The sequence below is a fragment of the Notechis scutatus genome, chromosome 9 (genome assembly GCF_049901735.1).
Source record: "Notechis scutatus isolate UNSWTSFEM ecotype Mainland chromosome 9, rNotScu1.2, whole genome shotgun sequence".
Lineage (NCBI taxonomy): Eukaryota > Metazoa > Chordata > Lepidosauria > Squamata > Elapidae > Notechis > Notechis scutatus.
The window spans coordinates 22,387,870-22,411,502 of NC_142017.1; the positions used below are offsets into that span (position 1 = coordinate 22,387,870).

Consider the following 23,633-nt stretch of genomic DNA (forward strand, 5'->3'; position numbering starts at 1 on the left):
CTTATGGACTTCCAACTCGTTTTAATCATTCTTTTTTGACAAAATGGCTCTCTGGAAATTAAGAGAGATGGAATTTGATGCCCCCAACCTGGTCTGCGGACCAATTAGACATTCTCAATCTTTCCTTAAAGGGCAGAACCAGAGAAGAGAGAACAAAGGGGGGAGGGGCTCAGGGGGGTCTGCAATCCTTCAAGATGCCCCCTCCTTTCCAGGAAACCTCTGAATATTTGTGGATTTGTGTTACAAACCTCAATTGACAGCATTTTTTCCCCTCGTGATGACTTCTGATGTCAAAATGGACTTAACAGGAGAAACTCATCAAAGAGAATCAGAAGTGCTCAAATAGGGAGACCACCGTGGATCTCTGGACTGGAAGTCTGGAGGTAGTTTGAAGCCTTTTTACTGAGGATGAAAAATCTAACTGTCCAGGGCCTCAGGATGCTCGAGTCCCTCTGTACACAGACCAAGAGAATTTACAGTCCAAATAAGGAAGGATAGAGAAATGTGATGATTAATTCTGGTTTATTTCTGTGCAGGTAAGGCTGGGTCTTCACAAGACAACATGGCAAAGGTTTAATCACCACCTACAGGCTGCTCCCGTCCACAGCAGGACTAGGCACGGGGACGGACACAGGAGGGATGCGGCGCTCTACACATCACAGTTGCCATGAAACAGTCATTAGGTCAGGTTTTTCCCCAGGATTCCTTTGTGAACACGGCTTCCGACACAACAAAGCTAACCATTAGGAACAATGAGGCCAGAACTGTTGACAAGCCTGGCCTGGGAAGTGGCTAACAAAGCAGCAGCTACAACAGTGATCTGGGCATCTGCCAGGCAGCCTGTTGCGGTCAGGCTCGGTTCTTCTTGATGAAGGCGATCAACCCGTTAGTGGAGGCATCATGGGAGGTGACTGGTGCATCAGATGCCAGTTCAGGCTCAATTTTCTTGGCCAGTTGTTTTCCAAGCTCCACACTTAAGAAAGGAAGAGAGGGGAAATTCAGGCTCCAGAGTGAAAGCTTTAAAACAGGCACCACATTCCTATTCTCACCATCCCCAATTGTTTCAAAATCCTCTTGTAATATAGCTGGAGAGCACAACTGGGCTGAAACACTGCCTGATGTCAAAACCACACTGAAACATGTTTGTTGTGGGAATCAAACCACAATTTATGGCTTAGCACACTGTCACAAATGTCTACAGCACAAAAACCAAGTCCATGACTACGCAAACGTTAAATGGTAAAAAGTTACCCAACTAACTTCTGAAATGTTGAGGAAAGATTTGAATCCAATCCAATTGACTGGGTCATTCAATATGCTAAACTGAGAGAAAATGTACCCAAAACAGGTTTTGTGGCCATGACGTGTGTTTGCAGTAAGTAAAAAGGCCCTGTGAAATGGGCCCCGATTAAATTCTTTTTCTCCAAACAAGGCAGCTTAAATTCATTTTGCCTTGTACGGAACGCAGTGCATTAATTGATTTTATAACTGCTCATTGTCCAGAATCACTTGAGATAGGCAGACAAACAAATTGAATTGACTAAGTAAGGAGATTTTAACTCCCAGGAAAGCAACTCTTAGTGAGTGGAAACAAACACCATTAGGAATTCGTATATGGTAGGACACACTTACCCCCACTGGTCATAGCTATTAATATCCCACACAATTCCTTGAACAAAGATCTTGTGTTCATACATTGCTGAAAAAAAAGATTTTCAATGAGAGCAGTATTAATAATGTCTTTTGAGACAATATATTTAAGTCAAGAAACAAAAATATGGAAGAGGAAAAACTTACCAATTAAGGCTCCAAGAATGAATGGAGTAAGTTTAGTAAAGACAATGGAATTGGTTGGGCGGTTTCCTTCAAAGACCTTTCAAGAAAGAGAGATTACGTTTCAATTTTCAGACACATCTGCTAGTGATAAAACATATACAGAGTTCCCTGTTCCATTCCCAAAACACCAGAAACTGCCAATTTTTCATATCCTGAAGTCAAGAAAGTTTAGGATTAGCTTCATCCCCAATGTTATGAGCAGCTCGTAGCTGCAACCTCTTCGGAGCAGATACCCACAATTCCTCGTGTCCCTCTCTAAAACAAGCTCCAGCGTGACACAGCTTGCAAATCTCAGGCTCCACCTGGATTAAAGGGCTCATCCTCTGAACAGACTGAAAGCTCCTAATTAACAGCAGGAGCTAAATCAACCTAGGGGATCTAGGGCACCAGTCTCAATCCCTCCCCCTTTGAGACCATCCCATCCATCGTTCTTTGATCAAATCAGTGAGCGGAAAGGAAGGGATGGTAAGTGGATTCCCCCTGAGATCTGGAGGAATCCTGGACTCGAAGTACCTTGTGTGGAAGCAGCTTCTCCAGAGTCTCTCCACTCAGTCCAGCCGCCTGTAACTCCTTGCGGGCCTCCTCTGTCGTCTTCCCTTTCATTAATGCCTCTGTTTGAGCGAGAAAGTTGGCCAGAAGAATCTAGCAGGAAAAAGGCAGAGGTTAGAATGGCAAGTTGGGCACCTGCACTACCGAGCAGCTGGCTGGGATGAACAACTCCTCTTCTGCAGCTACTAGGTCTGCAGGATCACCACCCAAACACCATGGAGGGGAAAAGATGCCCGGCAGGCATTCCAGGATGACAAGGCAAATGCCAAAAGGCCTAAATCTACCCTGACCATGCCCAGCCTAAGGAAATTAGGAAAGCATCGAATTTACGTGCAACTTCCTACACTGAGCTGTCTTATACTTTTCCCTGAAAAAACAGGAGAAATAGACTCACTAGAAAAGATGGAGATATTTAAACACGACAGAAGGATAGAGAGACGTCTTTTCTTTTGTTATACCCCACTTTTGGGTGTGACTGAGGAAAATTCTTCTCCAGGGGCAAAGCCACGTTTTCACATGGCTTGAGTTTCTCAGCTTTGCTAGTTAAAGAAACCTCTTTCTCTGGCTAAAATTCTAGAATGCCAGAAGAGATGGAGGGGGACCTGATCCAAGTTGAGGTGACTTCATGAACTCTGTTGGGTCACAACGCGGTCTTTATTATTCCATGGAAAATCCACATCCTGCCTTGTGTTTTGTCTTCCCAGCAGCCAGACTCTTTTCAAAGTCTGCAACTTGAAATGGGTCCACAAATAAGTCACCCGTTCCCTTTCTCAACTTTTGCATCATTTCCTGGGGAAATAATCATGACTAAAATAGAGAAATTACTGCACTAGATTCCTGTGACCGTAGAATGTACATCTTAGAATGGCAGCAACATTACATATTATAATTTCTCAAAACAACAGAAGAAAACACAGGGTCAACATAATATTTTGAGAGTGGGGGAAGTTATCCCTGTATAAAAGAAACAGACTCAATTGTCCCTTTGAAATTATCTGGGGCAGAAGGTTGCTCGTATAAAGCAAGATGGACACTGGACAAAGATTAGGACAAGAAGGCTAGGAAGTTAAGGGAAAGGGAAAGTGGGCTTACCTTGTGGTGCAGGCCATTTCTGATTGGATGCTGGGTCTGGGCTGGAATCAGAAAGTCACAAGGGATCATGCGAGTACCTGCAAAAAGAGGGAAAAGTCATTTTATAATGGCAGGGATATGGAACTACTGCTGGTGGGGGGCGGGGTTTCCAGGTCATCTTATCCCATCTCTGGTCAAGGTCATCCTGTCTGCTGGTGAGGCCAGCTGGATCCCAACAAGATCTGGAGGACCAGAGTCTGATCCCACCATGACTGCTGTACAGAGAACATCACACAACTACAGGGGTCTCCAACCTTGGCAACTTTTAAGACTTGTGGTCTTCAACTCCCAGAATTCCTCAGCCAGCTGGGAGTTGAAGTCCACAAGTCTTAAAGTTGCCAAGGTTGTAGGTTGCTGCACAACTAGATTGGCATTCAAGAACTTTGTGGACAAGTTCTGTGCAGTTAAACCTGAAGTCTTTCTCTCTTAAACATGAACCTATATTCACCCAACGCTCCCACAAACTAACTTGATCAAAGGTACAGACATCTGACCCTGAAGAACTCACATCAAAGTGGGTAGCTTTTCTATAGCAGCTCCAGACGGACTGGCGTCCAACCTTCTTTGATTGGCTAAGATGGCTAAAAAACCCCACCCCCTTCTCTATACCTTGATGAATCAGCTGATAGAAGGCATGCTGTCCATTGGTTCCGGGTTCGCCCCACACGATTGGTCCAGTATTATAGTTCACACGGGTGCCCTTCCTTGTGATGTACTTCCCATTGGACTCCATATCCCCCTAATCAAGAACAGCAGAAGACCATCAGACGCGCTTAGGCCCTGGGAGAGGACAGGAAAGCTCGGAGAAGGCCCAATTCTGGCCAGGGATGGTGCAAGGCCACTGGAAGCATGTAAGGGAGTGTCAGGTATTGCTTGGCAACACATGCACCCCCATCAGTGCATGCAGCAGATGAGACTGCCACTGCCCCCCACCCAAGGTAGCTCAGGACCGCCCTCAAAGAAGCATGGCTCTCAAACACACACACACACACACACACACCCACGTGAGAACCCCTTCCCCTAGACAACACCAAAGAGCCGCCTCACCTGCTGAAAGTAAGCAGCAAAGCGGTGCATGTACTGGTCATAGGGCAGCAGCGCGTGGGTTTCTGTGCCGTAACAGTTGATGTACCAGACCCCCAACATCGCCAGCAGCACGGGGACGTTCTTCTCCAGGGGAGCCGAGCGGAAGTGATTGTCCTTTTAGGCGTGTAGCATAAAAACAAAACTGGATTAATAGGGCAGGCTGGGAGGCCCCTAGAAGGCCCAGCACAAGACTCGAGGGCTTCCCAGTTCAGATCAATTGCTAGGAAGAACATTTTATTTTGGCTTTTGAAAGCGAAGGCTATTTTCACGAGAGGAAATTCCAACCTAGCTCAGAATCTTGTCCTCCAAGGGCAGGGCACCATGGGCAGCAATTGGCTACTCCACTTTGGGTAGGTAACTCAAGAGCCGCCGTCCCCCATTTCCCCCAACCCAGGTCAGCTGCTGAGAAGAGTCAGGGACTTACCATCCAATGGGCTCCAGCAAGCAGCTTCTCGAAATTGTCAAAACCTAAATAAAATGGTTGTATTATTATTAATGTATTATTTCAAGAATGCAGGCTTTAAAGTCCAAGGCCTAATCCTATGTGCTGCTGCTGCTGCTGCCCAAACAGCTCTCAGGGTTTGGGAGTAAATAGACATGTGGCTAAAAGACCCCCCCTCTGCCCGATAAGACGCTTGGCCGACTCCCCCCAGAGCATCTGCCCAACCAGGCAGGAACCTTGTATGGGAATCACAGCAGGTTTGAATCTCTGGAATGTGCAAATTACCATATTTTGTTATTTTTTTCTAGCTATTTCTCCTCAATTGGTGCCTCACCTCTTATTGCAATATCAAAGAACCAGATTTTTCTGTTTCACAAGCAAGTTGTGGGCCAGATGTCTGTCTGTTTCGATCCAAAAGTCCCACAGGATCTTGACTTGCTCATTTTCAAGAACTTTATAAATTTGGTGTTCCCAGTAATTTTTGCTGCACTCGAATCCAAACTTCTGGCAAAGCTTCCAATTTATGAACCTCAAGGTATTGTCTCATTGGGGGACTATTACTATTATGGTTAATCTTCAATTGGATTCAAAGTCTGGGACTGGTAAAAATTTAACAGTCCAAGTCTTATCCAAGCACCTAAGAGCTCTTAAGGGAGCATCTGATATAGGCATTCCAAGGCAGGTGGTTTTTTGCACTCAGAATATCCAGGTGTAATAAATTCAAAATCTCCATGTATCTAGGCAGCTATTGGGGTGTTGCTCCAAGGACTCCTACGGCTATTGGTACCGTTCCTTTTCCTCCTCCTCCCCCTCCTTCTTATTATGCTGCTTCGCATGTGCATTGAGAGCTTCTATACAGCCGACAAATTCCTTGTGTTTCTTATCACACTTGGCCAAATAAACTATTCAGTTAAGCACAGAAGCCCAAAAGATTAACAGAATACTACAACCTTCTAAGATGTTTTCAAAGTATTTCTTTCCTCAAGAGATGCTGTTTTAAGAAAGATCCAATCGGCTATTAAGCTAAACTAACTTTAATTATCCTCCATGGACCATGCAGTTCACAGGGAGGCAGATACATACCAATATGCAGGGCAATGGAGAGGCCAATGGCCGACCACAGCGAGTAGCGTCCACCAACCCACTGCAAAGGGAAAAGGTGGAACGAGAAACAGACGTTACGTTTATCTACGGCATAGGAATGAACATGGAAGCTTGGGGGGGGGGGGGTGGACAGAGTCTGGAAGAGCCCTTCTCATCAGGCACGGAGAAGCATCCTGGGGCCACACTTCCTGCTGCTGCTGCTGCTGCCACGCAAGGAGACCCAGCTCCGCCCTCCGCCCCGTGAGGGATAATTCTGCCAAGGGCTCGTCCAAATGACGAATGGCCAGACGGGGAAGGGCAGGGGCTTCGCTGTTGGGCTTTGGCAGGACTTCCCTCGACCACTGATCAGCCACAGCACCCAGTTCCACTCCCTGCTTCTGAATCCCCCGTGACAAGGGGGAGAGGGATGGAAGGGGGGGCATGTTGAGCGCTCAAGCCCAGCCACGTTCTATACGCGAGAGAATAAAGTCAGGTGGGATACTTGATGTGTTACTAAGATTAAGAAGCAGGAAAATGAATATTGCAACGGACCAATACTTCCTGCCTTCCTCCAAAAGGCAGGTTACTCAGAGCAACCTTCCTAGGGCTTTGCACCTGAGCCAGTCAAGACTTAAAATGGGGAGCCCTAGAATTAAGATTGTGCTTCTGCCACTCACCGCCGGCCTTCCCAAACTTTATTGCCAGAGCCATGTTGCTCCAATCCCTTGGGAAATTCAGGGCTGAGAGGTCTCCCACAAAAGGTGACCTTTAGTGGCCCGAGTGACAAGCTTTCACAGGCAAAGGTCATGGCTTATAATAGCATCTTTGGATTGGCCTGAAAGCCATTAAGGCTCTTTTTACCTGGCAGCTGTTTAAGCCAAAACGGGGGCAAGAACCCCCTGGCCGGCCACGGAGGAGCCCCTGGCAGGACAGCTGAGGAGCAGGAGGAGGCCCCGTGCTTCTACAACTGCGGCCGCCCTGCCCTGGCACCGCTGCTGCCACTGCAAATCCCACCTGCCCCTCACCCATTGCTGCTCCTGCAACGGAGGCCACAGCCCAGGAGGGGAGGCTGGCAAAAATCTGAGACTTTGAAAAATCTGAGTTCTTTGAGCGGTGCTGCCAGATGATGGTGGGATCCAGTTGGGGGGTGGGGGGACTGATTTGTGTTTCAAATTGATTTGAAAAGGTCTGTCAGGTGGTAAGAGAAGTTTTCTGACACCAGTATTTCAACCGAACCCTGGTATTTCAGGACCTGTGTTTAATACCAGGGTGCCACTGCACGCCTTTAGAGGGGGCAAAACATACTCTGCAAAAGGGTGCTGGGGGTGAGAGGGAAACACGGTCCAGGTAACAAAGGTGATCCTACACAGCTTTTACTTACATCCCAGAACTCAAACATGTTTGCAGTGTCAATTCCGAAGTCTTTGACTTTAGGCTGAAATAAGCAAGAGAGGAAAGAGGAAGCGCATGTGGAGGTTTGTAAGGCTGCATATTTCTCATCATCTCCCCTCCCCCAGGAGAGGCATTCGCAGGTCGAGGCTCCCAGCAATATTGGGGCCTTTTCAGTCAAGCCTCCCACTTTAATTTGATCTAGGATTGTCTTGTGAATGAAACGCTGCCTTGAAACTAGAGATTTTAAAAACCTAATGTATACTCACCCCATTGGTAGAGAGGGCAGCAAAGTGTTTGGCCACCGCAGAAGGCTTTAAATAAACAAAACAGGCCCATTAGAGCAACATGACAAGTTTTTAAACATTAAATTTTATGCGAATTTTTTTTTTTAAAAAAGGTCCATTGTTTTGGCCACCCAGAAGGCTGCCAACTCATTGCTGTAAAGTGTGTGTGTGTGTCTTTAGCCTGTCCTTGGGGAACATCGGGGACACCCCAATCCTGCTCCTGTTCTGAGCGCAATCTGGAAGGTGCTTCCTTCAGCGGGACAGCATCGCTTCAGGATCCCTCTTGGGCCACTCTAGGCTCTCGTCCCATCCCAGGAACTCTCCTTCATGGGCCCTCACTGGATTCTCTGCGCTTAAAAAACAGTCTTTTGCTCAAGATTCTCTCAGCCAACCAGCACTGCCAAAGAGCCCGATAGGATCAGGGTAGTGGAGGATAGAAGGAACAACTTGAGGAAGCCTATTCATAGCCCATCTCCCTCTGGGCACAGGCCAAGAAAAAGCATATCCCAGTCGCCCAAACGGTCTCATGTTCTCTTGCAGAGTAACAGGCCCCCTCAATGCTGCAAGGCGTTTGAAAACGGGCGCATGTTATCGTATGTGGTGGACCCGAGGTAAAGTTAAAAAATGCTGGGCAAAAACACACCGATGGATAGGAAAGATAATAGGGAAACATGTAGATTTTGGATAAGAAAAGTGTTTATTTAGTATTACATGTCTTAACAGCAGTGAGAATTATTTTCGCACAACATTGGAAAAAATGAAGAAATACTGCAAGACGAAGAGATAACTAAGGAGATGGTGCGAAATGGATAAACTTACATTGAAAATCAAATAGAAAGAAGACACAGAATGTTATCAAAACTTATTGTACCAATGGTTGGGGAAAAGGGGTGGAGAGTAAGAAGGGAATCTGTATTGTTAAGCAATTTAAATTCCCAGACAACTTGTTTGTTAAGCACTAAGAAGTATAAATTAATAAAATTTATTTCAAAAAATGCTTCAAGGCATTTATCAGAAGAGCTTGGGTGAAACTGGGTAGGCAGAAGCCCCCTAAGCAAAATTCCCTTCTTCTTTGCCAAGTTTAATCCCACTGGGACGAAGGGGGGTTCCATCCTCAAGCAGAGCCGGCAGTCCATGGTTCAGATACACCTTTAGCAACCACAGTTAAAGGTGGGCAAGGGAGGAAATGGATGCCCCTCCCCCTTCTGCACCTGCACTCAAAGTTAAATCAGGAACGGGGGCTTGAGAAGCAAAGCGGGAGGGGCAGGTTGATCTGACTTTGAATGTAGAGACATTCGGATAGGACGTCAAAGCACCAACAAAGAGAAACCCTTGAAAAATTCAAAAATTGTGCCTCTAGACTTCTCCAAAGATTAAAAAATAAAGCCCTCTACATACCCACACCCCTTTTAAAGTAAAAACTGTTCGCATGGCACCAGGCAAAAGTTGTGCACTGGTAGGTCCTATCTTGTTCCCAACCTTTTTTTCGCCACGCACCCCTAAAGAAATTTCACTCGAACCTCGCACCCCCTGAAATTTAGACTTAGGAACTACTGAACGCGTTAAATATATGGTAGGATTGAATCTTTTCAGCTATGTATGTGACGGCCACTAAATAACGATACTTAACTCTAAAATGAAAACAAAGTTAATCCATTGCATAATTAATTAATTAGTTAATTAATATAAAAATAAAATTACCTGGACTCTTCTCGCACCCCCTGGAATATCATCTCGCACCCCAGGTTGGGAACCCCTATCTTTAACCCATTCAAAGACAAAGCGAGGCAAGTTATGGGATGCTTCCAGAATATCCAGAAACAGTCAGTGCAGATCCCAACCTCTCACAGGCTGCAGAGCAGCCAACCATCTTCTGAGGGGGGCATACACCCCCCCTCTCTGGAAGGACAGACAGCTCTAATCCTCCCAGCATTTGGAAGAAAGTTAACGCCATCGTTTGGCTCTTAGCTGTCCTTGGCGCCTTGTTTTGTTGTGTCATTTTTCTCATGTATATATTTTATCTGTTACCCATCCAGAGGACTGAGGTGGGATATATTGGGGGGGGGGGGGGGGGAAACAAAGCTGCCCAGATTCACTTTAGATAGCTAGATGGGTAGCACGTAAATTATAAAATAAAGCAATAAAATAAAATAAACCTTTACTTACATCTTTAGCAGCTTGAAGGAACCATTCTTTGGCAGTTTCAGCATTTGTGATGGTTTCTTGAGTGGTAAAAGTCTAGGAACCAAGAGAGAAGAGTGAAGAGTGAAGTACCTGGTCAGGTCAACTAGTGCAGGGGTCTCCAACCTTGGCCCCTTTAAGCCTGGCGGACTTCAACTCCCAGAATTCCCCAGCCAGCTTTGCTGGCTGAGGAATTCTGGGAGTTGAAGTCCGCCAGTCTTAAAAGTTGCCAGGGCTGGAGACCCCTGATCTACTGACTCAGTGCCTGGTGCAGCAAAGCCAGGGAGAAGGTTCCTTCAAATGGCCCCTCAGGCTTCTTGTGACAAAACCAGCTGTGCAGCAGCTGCAGAGATCAATGTTTAAAATCTTGGTATCCTGACTGGCTGCAGAGGGAAAATGGAGAACTGCTTAGTTTTTAATCAGGTCAGCGCTGACAGGGGATGTATCTTTGTGAACAGGCCAAGTAAGTTTCTTTTTAAGCACTTCATTACCGAGGCCTATAAGGATGATAACCCAGTCATGTTCCAGTTGGGACTCCGAGGGCGAGGAAGAACAACCGACAGGGAGTGGGAGGTTATGGAGGAAACTGGGGAAGGGCAGAGGCCGGGTGGGCATTCAGAGGAAGACCCAGGCCCATCCCCTCTTCATCCTAGGGCACGCAGGGAGGAGTGAATCAGAGAGAAACATGAATGGCGTGGTCTACGGGGGAGGAAGGGGCCTTGATCCCCTTCCTGGACTGCAGCTGGGAGGACTGCTTAAAAGGACGGACTGCGCATGGCCCAGTGCTGGAAGCAAAGCGTGAAAATATTTCTGGTCTGTCTGTTCTTATCTGAGTTCTGGCGTCCTTCCCAGGGTGTGTATTTCAATATCTGTGGACGTCTTCAAGCCCTTATCCTGCCTTGTCTCCTTAATTGCTTCAATGTGGTTTGTGTTGTTTTTTTCTATTTATAATTTATATGTATTTTGAGTTTGAATGGAATTTCTTCCTTTTCGCAACTGTTTGTGGGGGAGTTTTTTCTCCAGTGAATGATAATTGGACCTTTGAAGCCAAGTTGAAGGAATTAAAGGGACTTCCACCTGTTTGTGTGACTTTGTTGTTTTTGTATCCCACCCTGGGTCATCACACCCAGATTCTACAGAAAACAAAAGCTAAATTCTGGGCTCTGCATAAACCATAGCACTAATTGACAAGATGGTTGCATTTTTGGTATTTCACTTAGGTTGTGTCTGTCACAGAAATGACAAAAACAATAGAACTTCAAACCACTACAAATCAATGGCACTCCAAATCTTTAGCGATTCTGCTTCAACCTGGTTAAACAACATTTTGCACATTTTTAGTTCTTTTGACTGAATTCAACACTTTAACTGTATTAATTGCAAACATACTTGCTTATTACTCAGAGAAGGAGACAATCCATTTGGAACACTTCATGCAATTGGGGTAAAAGCCACCAGAGCCCCAAGACATATTCGTGGAGAAATGTGTGCTCTCTTTCTCTAACAGCTGATTTTAAAACTTTGAATTATTGGTGATTGCCTTTTCTCCGCTCTGTGCTATATTTAAGCATGCAACTTGGCTGTTGTTTATGCAACCTGACTTGCTCATTAGCCAATCTGATGGCCCACATCCTCTCCTTGTTTAGCAACTGCAATTTCTTAAGATCAAGTTTTCTTCTCTGTTACTCACTCTGCCATGTTGTTTCATGCAGAAAATTGGTTGTAAATACAATGCACTTATCAGATTTTTTAAAAAATTACTGTTGAACTTGTGAATGGTCACCAAATGAAGTAGCCAGTAAATAAGAAATGACTGTACTTTGACATAATTATGCAGCTCATTAGGAACCAATCTTCTCCACTGGATCTGCTTATCCAACCATTCATATGTAATCTTGAGGACCAACATCACCTCCTCTCTCAATAGTTTCATTTTTTTAAAAAGCAAACTTTAATAATGCCACTCATACCTTTACATATCGATCTAGTTTTTTAACAATGGCAAGACAGTTTTCCCAATGAAAATGTATCTGGCCCATGGCTCCATAGGCCAAATATTTTAAGCCAAGGAGCCATGGTGGTGCAGTGGTTAGAATGCAGTATTGCAGACGGATTCTGCCCACTGCCAGGAGTTCGATCCTGACCGGCTCAAGGTTGAATCAGCTTTCTATCCTTCCAAGGTTGGGAAAATGAGATCTCAGATTGTTGGGGGCAATAGGCTGATCCTGTAAACCCCTCAGGGAGTGCTGGAAAGCACTGTAGAGTGATAAGTGCTATTGTTATTGAACCCAAATTAACACAAATGAAGTTTTCTTCATATATCAGCCCCCAAAACCTAATTATTTACAAGAAGGGCTTTCCCTTCTTGTAGGAATGTAGCAGTACACAAATTACATTTTGCATCCATCACACTTCACAAAACATTGGAGTGCCTGTATCCAGTTTTGCTCTCTATCACCTGAACCAAAAGAGAAGCAAAGATAAACATGGTGCCTCATCCTCATAACCCTCAACAGAGGGACTGGCCCTGGATGGATGGTCCCAGACCAGACCCCAAAAGATGTCCTTTTAATGACAGCTCCCTCACTGACTGAGCTGGCCACCCTGGAGAATAAAACAGGAAGCAAGCCAGTTGCTAATCCCGCCTTAGTCTTCGTATGGATGAAAACATGAATGCTTAGGGCTCACCGACACTTTGAATCTTTTTCACCACATTAATGACCCTGAGCTGTTGAAGCAAAAGGCTCACCTCCCAGGTTGCCAAGAAATGCGGAAAGAAGGGGGGGGGCGAAGTCCCCGTCCCCAGAGCAGGACCTACCTTGGAGGCGATGATGAAGAGCGCTGTCTCAGGATTCAGCGCCGCCAGAGTTTTGGCCATGTGAGTGCCATCGATGTTGGACACAAACCAGACACGAGGGCCTCCCTTGGAATAAGGCTTCAGCGCTTCGGTCACCATGAGGGGCCCCTGGGTGAAGGAGACAAGCCTTGAGCATTGCGACACCCTGGAACTCGCCAGTCTTGGACAGGCAGGCGCTGCAGAGACTCACTCACCAAGTCGGACCCACCAATGCCAATGTTGACCACGTCCGTGATGGCTTTCCCCGTGTAGCCCTTCCAGTCACCGCTACGGACTTTCTGTAAGAAAGAAGATGATAGCCCGTTCAGAAAGTATGGCTTGCCTCTCGGGCGCAGAGGGGGCCATCGGGTCTTAAACTTTGCTTTTAAAAAACGCCGGGCCTTTTGGATGAGTGCCTTAATATTCAGATACGGGGGAAGTCCAAGCTCTTCATTTGACTCAACCTGCAAGGTAGTTTTTACAATTCCGTGGTCCTAATTTTACACCAGTTTGATTAGATTAACAGAGTTGGAAGGGACCTTGTAGGTCATCTAGCCAGGCTTAAAGTTGCTACGGTTGGAGACCCCTGATCTAGTCCAACCCCCCACCTAAGGAGACCCTACCCCATTTCTGACAGGTGGCAGGCCCGTCTCTTCTTGCAAGTCTCAAGTGATGAAGAAGCTCCTACAACGTCCGAAGGCAACCTCTGTTCCACTGTTCTCACTCCAAAGCTTCAATGTGTGATTTCGCCTGTTTTCTTATTCTGCTTTTTTATGCTAGACATTTTCCCATGGGCCTTTCTTTCCCTTCACAACTCAATGCTCCTTTCCCCAGCCCAAACTCTGGCTTTCGCCAACGTATTTTGCTATAATTCCACAATGAACAAGGGTACCTTGCTCTTTATACCCAAACTGTAGATCCACCACACCACATTTTGGATAACTGTATTCAACTATATTCACAGCAAGATTTTTACCATCTCCCATCAAACTCACAAACCTGCAGTTTAATGAGAGTTACAGTAATACCCAACGACTATCTGTTTGGGGACTTGTGACAATGATGCTGAACAAAGGGACTAATGATCTGCGTCCAAAGCGACAGCTGTTGCGGCACACCCACCCACGTAATCACAATTCAGGGCTGGCAGCCTGCCCACTTATGACCACGGGGGCTCTTCAATTCCCCTCATCTATGCTGCTTTGGCCCCCTGTGCTCCATGACCTCCTATGCTGTCCTAACTGACCCCTCCATCTTCTTGCTCCCGCTGCTGACGAAGCATGCCTTGCTTGGCCCTTTGCCAGGCAGCTGCTGGCTGTCCAAGCCGTCCAGAAGCTGCGTACGGCTTTTTCAAATCCTGGGTAGCCTTCTCAAAAGATTCGGAAGCCTTCCAAAGGCTCGCAAGGTGGCCATGGGCTCTTAGAGAACGGGGTGAGTGGCCTTGTGGAGACGGCCTGGCCTGGCCAGCAGTTGGCTCAGAAGGCCGTGGTGGGCAAGGCCTGTCAGGACCAAGTGAACAGTGACAGTTGAGTGCAGGGCAGAGTGGGCATCTGGGCAGGGCTTCTGGGGGGAGGGGCAGCCACTGGAGCTTTCTGGTTGTGTGGTGCCTTTTTGCTGCACTGCTGAGCCAAGTGGAGGCAGCTGCAGCCTCTTTCCCTGGCCTTCTTGTGCTCAGGCCACATTGCAGCACCCACCAGAGCCTCCAAGGCCTTACCTGGACTCCGTCTGCTTAACCAGCGGCTGGGATTGTGGTTATTAAGCAAAGTGGCCACATGACACCTCACTTAACCATTTTACCTAGGGAACGAAATTCCAGTCCCAATTGTGCCCATAAGTCAAGGAGGGCCTGTATATGGAATACAGGTATATGTTATAGCGGTATACTACCAGTGTACCTCATAGAGATCGTCCTCGGTTAATGACAGGAAATGCTTTATACCTGACAGAAATTCTTCATCTTCTCCAATACTTGGTTTACTTCCGGAACAACATCTTTGCCTTCAACGAGGATTGGAGTATTGGAGCGATTCCGGAGAGCAATGTGGAGCACAGCTCGGTTCTGCACCAGGGAGCGAGGAGAGGAGAGTGAAAGGAAGTTCAGTTCATCCCCACTCCCAGAACTACCCGAGAGAGACCCCCAGCACAAATGCCCCTCTGCTGGGCATTCACACAGAGTAGCGGTTGCTCTGAAAACCAACGTAAGCAAAGACTAATCCCCTCTTCCTCTCACCTCACCATTCCCACAACCCCCCCAGGAAAGACTGGGGGCCTCCTCCTCAGCCTGGTTCCTCCTCCAGCATCTCTTGAGTCTTGACCTGTGACCTCCCCAGAAAGGGCTGCCTGCCTGTTTTCTCTAAGGGCAGGCAGGACACTTGGTTGATTTACAATATTTTATACTGCCCCAATTACTTGATTTTCAGCAGTTCACAACATATACAATAAACAATCAATTAAAAATGCAAATGTAATGTAGCTAAAAATTGCCCAGAGCAAAGCCTGTCATGGCTTTCTGGGAGACCAAGCGCTGAGGAAGCAACCACAGACAGGCTGCACAGGATCATTGCCGCCACCGAGGAAGCCCAAGGGATTGGTGTTGTGTCAGTGTCTGGAAATGGTGGCAGCCAAAAGGCCAGGAGGGAATGCCAACTGCTAGACTTGGCTAGATTTTCTCCAAACAATCAGATACTTGCAGCCCCTACTAGCTTGGGGAAATATGGCTGCATGAAGGTTGATACCTTCTCTCTATAGAGTCTTAATAGGAGATTTTAGAAAACTTAGGAAAAAGCATTTTACTAAGATTCTGCTAACATAATTCTCTCATCTTAACGCATAGCCTAAGACCTGTAAGTCCTTAGCAATCAGCCAGCAATTTTTATTTTCACCAGCAAGCCATCAATTATCTGAACACAATGGCTAGCATATCCCATCATCTGCACATTCTGGGCCACAAATCCGGAGGCTCCCCACTGGAAGCCCATGTTATTGGAGATTCTTCAGAAACTATTTAAACGTTGGCTTTACTTTTGTGCAACTATTACACAACCAAGTAACGGACCTAAGCTAAGTTACAGAAGAGGAACTTCAGTGGATTTCTCTGCCACAACTGAGGAACTTGCTTTGCTCATGTAATTTCTCTAAGATGTATTTTAAGCTACCCAAAGAGCACCAGGTCATTTGGCTTTGCAGAAGCAAAGTGTTTCGTAACAAGTGTGCAAGACATTTCATGTGCATCTTTTTTCAGGGCTTCTGACTATCAAAACTAAACAATTCTGCTCAGATGACATGGCCAAAACCAGTTGGCAGATTTTATAATAAGTGTTTCGTATATAATTTATAAGCTGCCCAGTCAGTTTGTAAGGGAAATGGGTGGCATAGAAATTTAACAAATAAAAACAAAGTAAATAAGAATAAAAATAAGCATCCTCGTAATGTGTGTGTAACAAACCCATTTACTCTTAATCTCAAGCCTCCAAAACCAGATCATAAATCTTATTTCATCTGTTGACCATTTGTGGTCTCTGCATCTGGGGGAAAAAATGCCCCCTGGCCCCAGGGAGGTTGTGCTTCTTGACCTGATGCCTTGTCCTCCTAGCACTCCTTCCAAACTGGAGTGGAAGAAAAAGGAGGAAATAGACCACCTGAATATCATGGGGGGGATGTCTCCACACCCAGCTTTTAGAGCTCACAGGATGTGCAAAACAAGGCAGGGGAGGCAAGAGGCTTCTGCATTCTTTCCAGCTCCCCTACCTCCCAAGTAGGGGCACAGCAGGCTGCCAGTTTCTCTTAGGTAGCCAAGTACCACATTAGCCCTGGGCCTGCTGTACACATGTGCTACTTCTCTGGATCAGAAGGAAAGGGGCTTGGAACAGAGCAGTTGCCAGCAGCCAGGACGGGACATTTTCTCTGCAAGCTGCTATGGATGCATCTGGCCCATTTCCAAACACCTTCTTACTTTGGCCAGCTCTCCCCCTCCCCAAATTTGCCCTATGCTCTTCAGTTTGAGGAGAGTTATCTTCCACTTTTTCACACATTTGTATTTATATCTTGAGCCTGGGATAAAAATACCCAGTGATGCTAGACACCAGTTTCCTCCCTCCCAAGCAGATCATATTTCACAGATAGCCACCCAGCCCTGGGCCAGACTGGCCTCTCAAATTATTTTTCTGTACTGCTTACAAGCCCAAAATAGTTCTAATCCAGTTGCTTGCAGCTATTAACCCTTAAAAAGAGTTGAAATTCCCTGATGGGATGGACTGATAAAAGCAATCAAATTATGACACACCTTTCTAGCCTAAAGCCTACTATTTCACAAGCATGAAGAACCTTCAGATTATAGATAAAAACAGCTCATACCTCAGTGAAGTTGATTTTTTCTCCAGTGAACATTTGCTCTCTAGCTTTTTCAACACCTCTTGATTTGGCCTGAAAGTCAAAGGAGCTATTTAATGTAGGAAATAATAGGCTTTCCAAATCCTCCTGTACAAACCAGATAAAGTTGATCCATTTTCCATACATAGCCAATTATCTCTAGGTAGCTGAGCTGACTTTGTTCTGGGAGCTCAAGGGACCCCTATATAGCTATTCTCTTTCTCATTTACTCCTATAACAACATCCCTGACAGAGGGGCTAGGCTGAAAAATTGGCCCAAAGTCACCCCGTGCGTTTTCCACAGTGGAATGTGAGCTGGAACCTGGCTATCCCAAGTCCAAGTCCAACCCACCACCATTGCTGGTCATCAGAAGGGTGGTACATTAATCCGAGTCCTTTTCTGCTTCATTATTTTTCTTTAAATTAGGATTGGGCATATCACAGACTCCTAGGGCACTGAATTCATCCCTTGCTCATGGCAGAAATCCAACTTCCCTGACAGAGAACCACTCCTTATACATGTCTAGGAAAGGGAAAAGTAAAGTATCTCTTAGGAAAGTCAGATCAAACTCCCCCCCCCCCCAAATACCTTCTATGGTCAGGGCAAGTGGGTGAGTGGAGTCCAGGGGTTTATCCAGGGCTTTATAAAGAGGACCAGCTAAAGCCCAACACGACAGAGCCTAGAAATATGTAAATATCACACTCTACCAATTCATTAATGTTTGTATTTGAAGATACAACATGTTAGATTATTTATAAGATGAGCCGGCTTTTGTGAAGATTTTTGTTTGCTTATGGTTCATTGTAGAAAGCACATGTAACGCAGATCATACATAAATGTGACCAAAAGTTATAAAATATTAATGTAGATGTAGCGGATTAAATTACCAGTTCCACCAGCAACTTCATAACTTCTTCTGTAACAAGATTCTTTGAATAGTCCACCAGGATGTCCCCATGCTCTGTATTTAGAGTCACACTGCAAGAGAGGAAGCAACTCCATTACATAAACCTAAACCCTTGCCTTATCTAAGAAAGGAAGATATGTAACGAAGGAAAATCCTAATAATCCTCTAATCCAAATAGGAGCATAAGAAGCAGCAGACAAATGATAGTAAGCAAGTACATTTGGCTGTTGTACAGATTATTTTTAAGCCAGCCAGATTTTTCAGCGAATATTCACCTATGTCAGTCCATAAGGAAAGAAGAACCAACACTAGGAATTAACAGTTAACTCAACAGTTCCTCTTCCCAAAGGAAGAAATAAAGGCACCCAAGCTGAGGTACCTCTAAAACATCCCTGAAGGAAAACATGAGTAAAGTTGTCATTCCAAATTTCCAAAGGCCAAGGAAGGCTCTGACACTATAGCAGAGCAAACGAAACACTGGAACATTGAGACACTGAATAGAGAACAGCTTTCATGGTCAGCTTAGGAGAATACTACTAGCAAAGGCTACTTGCATGTGCTTTAGTGCAGGGTCTCCAACCTTGGCAACTTTAAGCCTGGCGGATTAACTCCCAGAATTCCCCAGCCAGCTTTGCTGGCTGGGGAATTCTGGGAGAAGTCCGCCAGGCTTAAAGTTGCCAAGGTTGGAGACCCCTGCTTTAGTGAATCTATTGTCTTGGAACGGTAGGAGAGATGTGGGGTTCTTGGTGCTCTGAGTTTGCTTGTTTTCTTGCAGATTGTTCATTACCCGAAGTAGGTAATATCAGTGCAAACTGCGCTCCTTACTAGCACTAATGTTACCTAGTTCAGGTAATGAAATGTCTGCCAGAAAGCAAGCTCAGAGAGCACCAAGGACCCCTCATTTCAACCCTGAGCTACACATATTCTCTGTTCAAGGAGAGACGTCATTTTCTATTGCAGGCAAAAGAGAGGGGGACCTGAAACCACAGAAAACAGCGAGGAATACAAAGGTGTCCCAGAGGTTGTTCCTCTTCATCTGCGCATGGTTTCTCCTCGTGCTTATTTTCCCATGCCCCCTGCAAGAAACCAAGCGCTCAGCGCAAAACAAGTATGTCATGTATGCCACAGGCAAACTGAAAAATCAGGGGCAACTGGTCTTTCTTCACTACTAAAGAACTTTTGCCTTCACTTGAAGAAAGGTAAGAAAATGTGTTCCGAGTATCAAGCAGGAACCAAATTCTTGTGCCTTTGATACCAAGGTGAGCACCCCAAAGTTACTGTCCTTGCAACGCTCGTCATTCTCCTTCCAAGGTCAAACTGGACTTCAAACTGCTCACTCCTATGCAATTGAAAAATTTTGAAACTTAATCTAATATAGACTGGAAACTTTTTTTTTTTGTTAGGGTTTAGTGGAAAGATGTCATGGTGTTTAATTGTTACTGGCATAGAAGATAATAGAAACACGACTTTTATTGGCTCAGCTAGATCCTACAACATCCATAAATGGTTAATAAAGACAACAGAACTGGCAACAATGGCCAAGTGAGAGAGAAATCACTGAAGAAATTCATCTATAATTGGAAGCCCTTCATGGCCTTTTTGCAGGAGATAGATCAAATTTTGACATACAGATCTGTTGATTGTTAAAATTTAAAAAGGGGGTAAGAACTACTGTTTTGCATTCTCCTTTGGGAGGGAAATGGAAATTTTGTAATTTAAAAATTAAGAGTCAAATGTAAGCATCCTTTCTATCCCTGGAAGAAGCTGGAAGGTATTCTTTGTATATTTGAATTTTCTTCTGATACCTTTTTCACACTTCTATCCCTATTCTCTTTACTCTCATAGTTTCTCTTGTTAGTTTTTTACACATATATTTTGTAAAATGTAATAAAATTATTTGAGAAGAAAGTGTAGCTCATTACATTGAAAAGTTACTTGTCTTTGCAATAGATATAAAAAAGTGAGGAAAGTAAAGAAAAATAGTGAGGAAAAGATGTTCTTTATTGTATCCAAAATTCTAATGCATTTCCAAGGAGTCATCTTTCATTAGGAAATCAAATGAATTAAAGAGCTTATAAAAATGGATACTCATTTCCTCCTAATTTTATTTTGTGGCTATTTCCATAAATGTATCAGATCAGTCAAAAATGAACTCTGATGACTGGACCAAAGAAGGGGCATTTTAGAAAATGCTTTATTTATACCTCACCAAGACACGGTACTTCTTACTCAAGGAGGCAAAATATTCAGTTAAACCATAAATATATATATATTTCAAACAAGACATGAGAACACGAGAATCCAGATTTTCTGGATGAGTGGATATTTTCTGTGGGCATGTCCCTTCAGGTCATGTTTCTGGCACAAGGGTTTTGAAAGCAGTTTGCCCTTGCCTGCTTCTTCTGGCAGTTTTCAAGGTCATCCGGGTGTCTTTGTGCCAAAAGAACCAGGATTCTAGGTTTGCAGCCTGGTGCCTTAACAGGACACCAAACTGACCCTCTGAATAGGTAAGGCAGAAGAAATCTCTCCACAGGCAGAAACGAGTTTGAAGTTCCTGGTTCTCTTAAAATTTTGAAAGTCATTTTGCAACTTAGGTAAGATCACCATTGCTGGGAAACTCCTACCAAAAAACCACCAAAATTAGTTCAATAAAAACAAGGTCAACATTTCAAGATGAATGCAAGATCGTTTTTTTTTTTTTCAAGCAGTGATAAGTCACCTGCTGCAAATTTCATTCCAACTTGACCAAACAGGAGAGCAAAAATATTGATCTGATTGCACCTGATGATTCTTGATGAATGTATCTTTTATGTATACAAAAAGCATTTGTACTAAGACAAATTCCTTGTGTCTCCAATCTCACTTGGCCAATAAAGAATTCTATTCTATTCTATATTAGTTTGGGTGTTATTTTGCTTATCTTGAGAGTCTCCATTATCAAAGCTCGGAACTGCTTGGAGACCAAGGACAGAATTCAGCAGGTTTCTGCATAGCAACGGACCAAGCATGTTTTCACACCAGTTGAAACAGGCAAACACAGTCCCTGTTTCTAGCTTGGCCTGATCCTTTGAAACGGGCTGGATTATTTGTGCAATGCAACGAAGACCGTCAGGATGGACGTGAATCGAGTTGCAACAAATAACCCTTTATTTATCCTGGGTTTAGGCGCTGGGCCATTCCAACTACAGCTTCAGGCTGGGCAGATCAGGCCCTGGTTTCTGCGCCTTGAACGCGTGGAAAGCAAAGCTTCCCCTCCCGGCCTGTTAGCAACCGCTGATTCCACAAGCAGGAGGAAGTGGCCGAGCAGAAAAAGCCAGACGCGGAAAGGGCGCCCTTCTCGGGGAGTCTTAGAGAAAGGCACGAGCGGCGCCTCTGTCCCGCCAAGAAGCAGAGCCCGCCCGGTCGCTTCTCACGCCTAAACAGGCCCCTTTCAGGGAAAAGCCCCCGCCCGCCCCCGCCATCCCAAGCCGCCGCCGCCTGCCCTTCCAAAGCCTGGGAGCTGCAGAGCGTGGGCGGGCGGGTCGGCCCTCCGAGCCCCGGACCTCTAGGCCCGGGCTCTCCAACCTTGGCGGGCTTCAGCTCCCAGAATTCCCCAGCCAGCGGGAGCTGAAGCCCGCCAAGGCGCTCTATGCCTGCTCTATCCCCGGGCGACCTTTCCCCGAAGCTTCCCGGCTTTGCGGAGCGTCCTTTCCCTGAGGCCGGCCGGCCAGCCTGAGGGAAGAAGAGGGTGAGGCTCCCGGCTGAGGGCGCCGGTTTACCTGAACTTGTGGAAGCGCTCGGGGTCGGCCTCGAAGAGCTTCCGCAGCACCAGCTGCCCGGCGTGGGCCCGCTGCCATTCGGCCAGCCTCTGGAAGCAGGGATCGGCGGAGAGCGCCATGCTGCCTCGGGGAACGGAAGGGGCGCGAAAGGGCGCGCGGGCGCTTTTGGCCGAGGCAGGGAGCTCCACCCCTCCCTCGCCCCGCCCCTCGCCCCGCCTCTCCGGGGGCGGTGCTGCTGCTGCTGCTAATACAACGAAGAGGAGGCTGCGCGCAGGGCGCTTTTGCCGAGACAGGGAGCTCCGCCCCCTCCCTCGCCCCGCCCCTCGCCCCGCCTCTCCGGGGGCGGTGCTGCTGCTGCGGCTAATACAACGAAGAGGAGGCTGCGCGCAGGCGCTTTGCGAGGCAGGAGCTCCGCCCCTCCCTCGCCCGCCCTCGCCCCGCCTCTCCGGGGCGGTGCTGCTGCTGCGGCTAATACAACGAAGAGGAGGCTGCGCGCAGGGCGCTTTTGCCGAGACAGGGAACTCCGCCCCTCCCTCGCCCCGCCCCTCGCCCCGCCTCTCCGGGGACGGTGCTGCTGCTGCGGCTAATACAACGAAGAGGAGGCTGCGCGCAGGGCGCTTTTGCCGAGACAGGGAGCTCCACCCTCCCTCGCCCCGCCCCTCGCCCCGCCTCTCCGGGGGCGGTGCTGCTGCTGCGGCTAATACAACGAAGAGGAGGCTGCGCGCAGGGCGCTTTTGCCGAGACAGGGAGCTCCACCCCTCCCTCGCCCCGCCCCTCGCCCCGCCTCTCCGGGGGCGGTGCTGCTGCTGCGGATAATACAACGAAGAGGAGGCTGCGCGCAGGGCGCTTTTGCCGAGACGGGAGCTCCGCCCCTCCTCGCCCCGCCCCTCGCCCCGCCTCTCCGGGGGCGGTGCTGCTGCTGCTGCTAATACAACGAAGAGGAGGCTGCGCGCAGGGCGCTTTTGCCGAGACAGGGAGCTCCGCCCCCTCCCTCGCCCCGCCCCTCGCCCCGCCTCTCCGGGGGCGGTGCTGCTGCTGCGGCTAATACAACGAAGAGGAGGCTGCGCGCAGGGCGCTTTTGCCGAGACAGGAGCTCCACCCCTCCCTCGCCCCGCCCCTCGCCCCGCCTCTCCGGGGGCGGTGCTGCTGCTGCGGCTAATACAACGAAGAGGAGGCTGCGCGCAGGGCGCTTTTGCCGAGACAGGGAACTCCGCCCCTCCCTCGTCCCGCCCCTCTTCCCCACTCCGGTGGCGCTGCTGTTGCGGCTGATACACGAAGAGGAGGCGGCGCGCGGGCGCTTTTGCCGAGGGAATGGGCGGAGCTCCGTCTCGCCCCGCCCCTCGCCGCTCCGGGGGCGTTGCTGCTGCTGCGGCTAATACAACGAAGAGGAGGCTGCGCGCAGGGCGCTTTTGCCGAGACAGGGAGCTCCGCCCTCCCTCGCCCCGCCCTCGCCCCGCCTCTCCGGGGGCGGTGCTGCTGCTGCGGCTAATACAACGAAGAGGAGGCTGCGCGCAGGGCGCTTTTGCCGAGACAGGGAGCTCCGCCCCTCCCTCGCCCCGCCCCTCGCCCCGCCTCTCCGGGGGCGGTGCTGCTGTTGCGGCTAATACAACGAAGAGGAGGCTGCGCGCAGGGCGCTTTTGCCGAGACAGGGAACTCCGCCCACTCCCTCGTCCCGCCCCTCGCCCCGCCTTTCCGGGGGCGGTGCTGCTGCTGCGGCTAATACAACGAAGAGGAGGCTGCGCGCAGGGCGCTTTTGCCGAGACAGGGAACTCCGCCCAC

General features: G+C 47.5%; 1 protein-coding gene across 1 annotated transcript; it reads right to left on the reverse strand.

Moving 5' to 3' along the window:
- Positions 1 to 505: 505 nt before the first annotated feature.
- GPI (glucose-6-phosphate isomerase) lies at positions 506 to 21,996 on the reverse strand. Its single transcript, XM_087971804.1, has 18 exons — positions 21,855 to 21,996; positions 18,077 to 18,167; positions 17,174 to 17,242; positions 14,760 to 14,879; positions 13,036 to 13,119; positions 12,803 to 12,949; positions 9,970 to 10,041; positions 7,786 to 7,830; positions 7,509 to 7,562; positions 6,128 to 6,188; positions 5,027 to 5,070; positions 4,564 to 4,716; positions 4,126 to 4,255; positions 3,478 to 3,554; positions 2,350 to 2,478; positions 1,798 to 1,873; positions 1,633 to 1,699; positions 506 to 973 (listed from the first exon to the last, which is right to left on the reverse strand). The coding sequence occupies exons 1-18, from the start codon at positions 21,971 to 21,973 to the stop codon at positions 850 to 852; spliced, it is 1,662 nt and encodes a 553-aa protein (XP_087827930.1). The 5' UTR covers positions 21,974 to 21,996; the 3' UTR covers positions 506 to 849.
- Between the last annotated feature and the right edge of the window lie 1,637 nt (positions 21,997 to 23,633).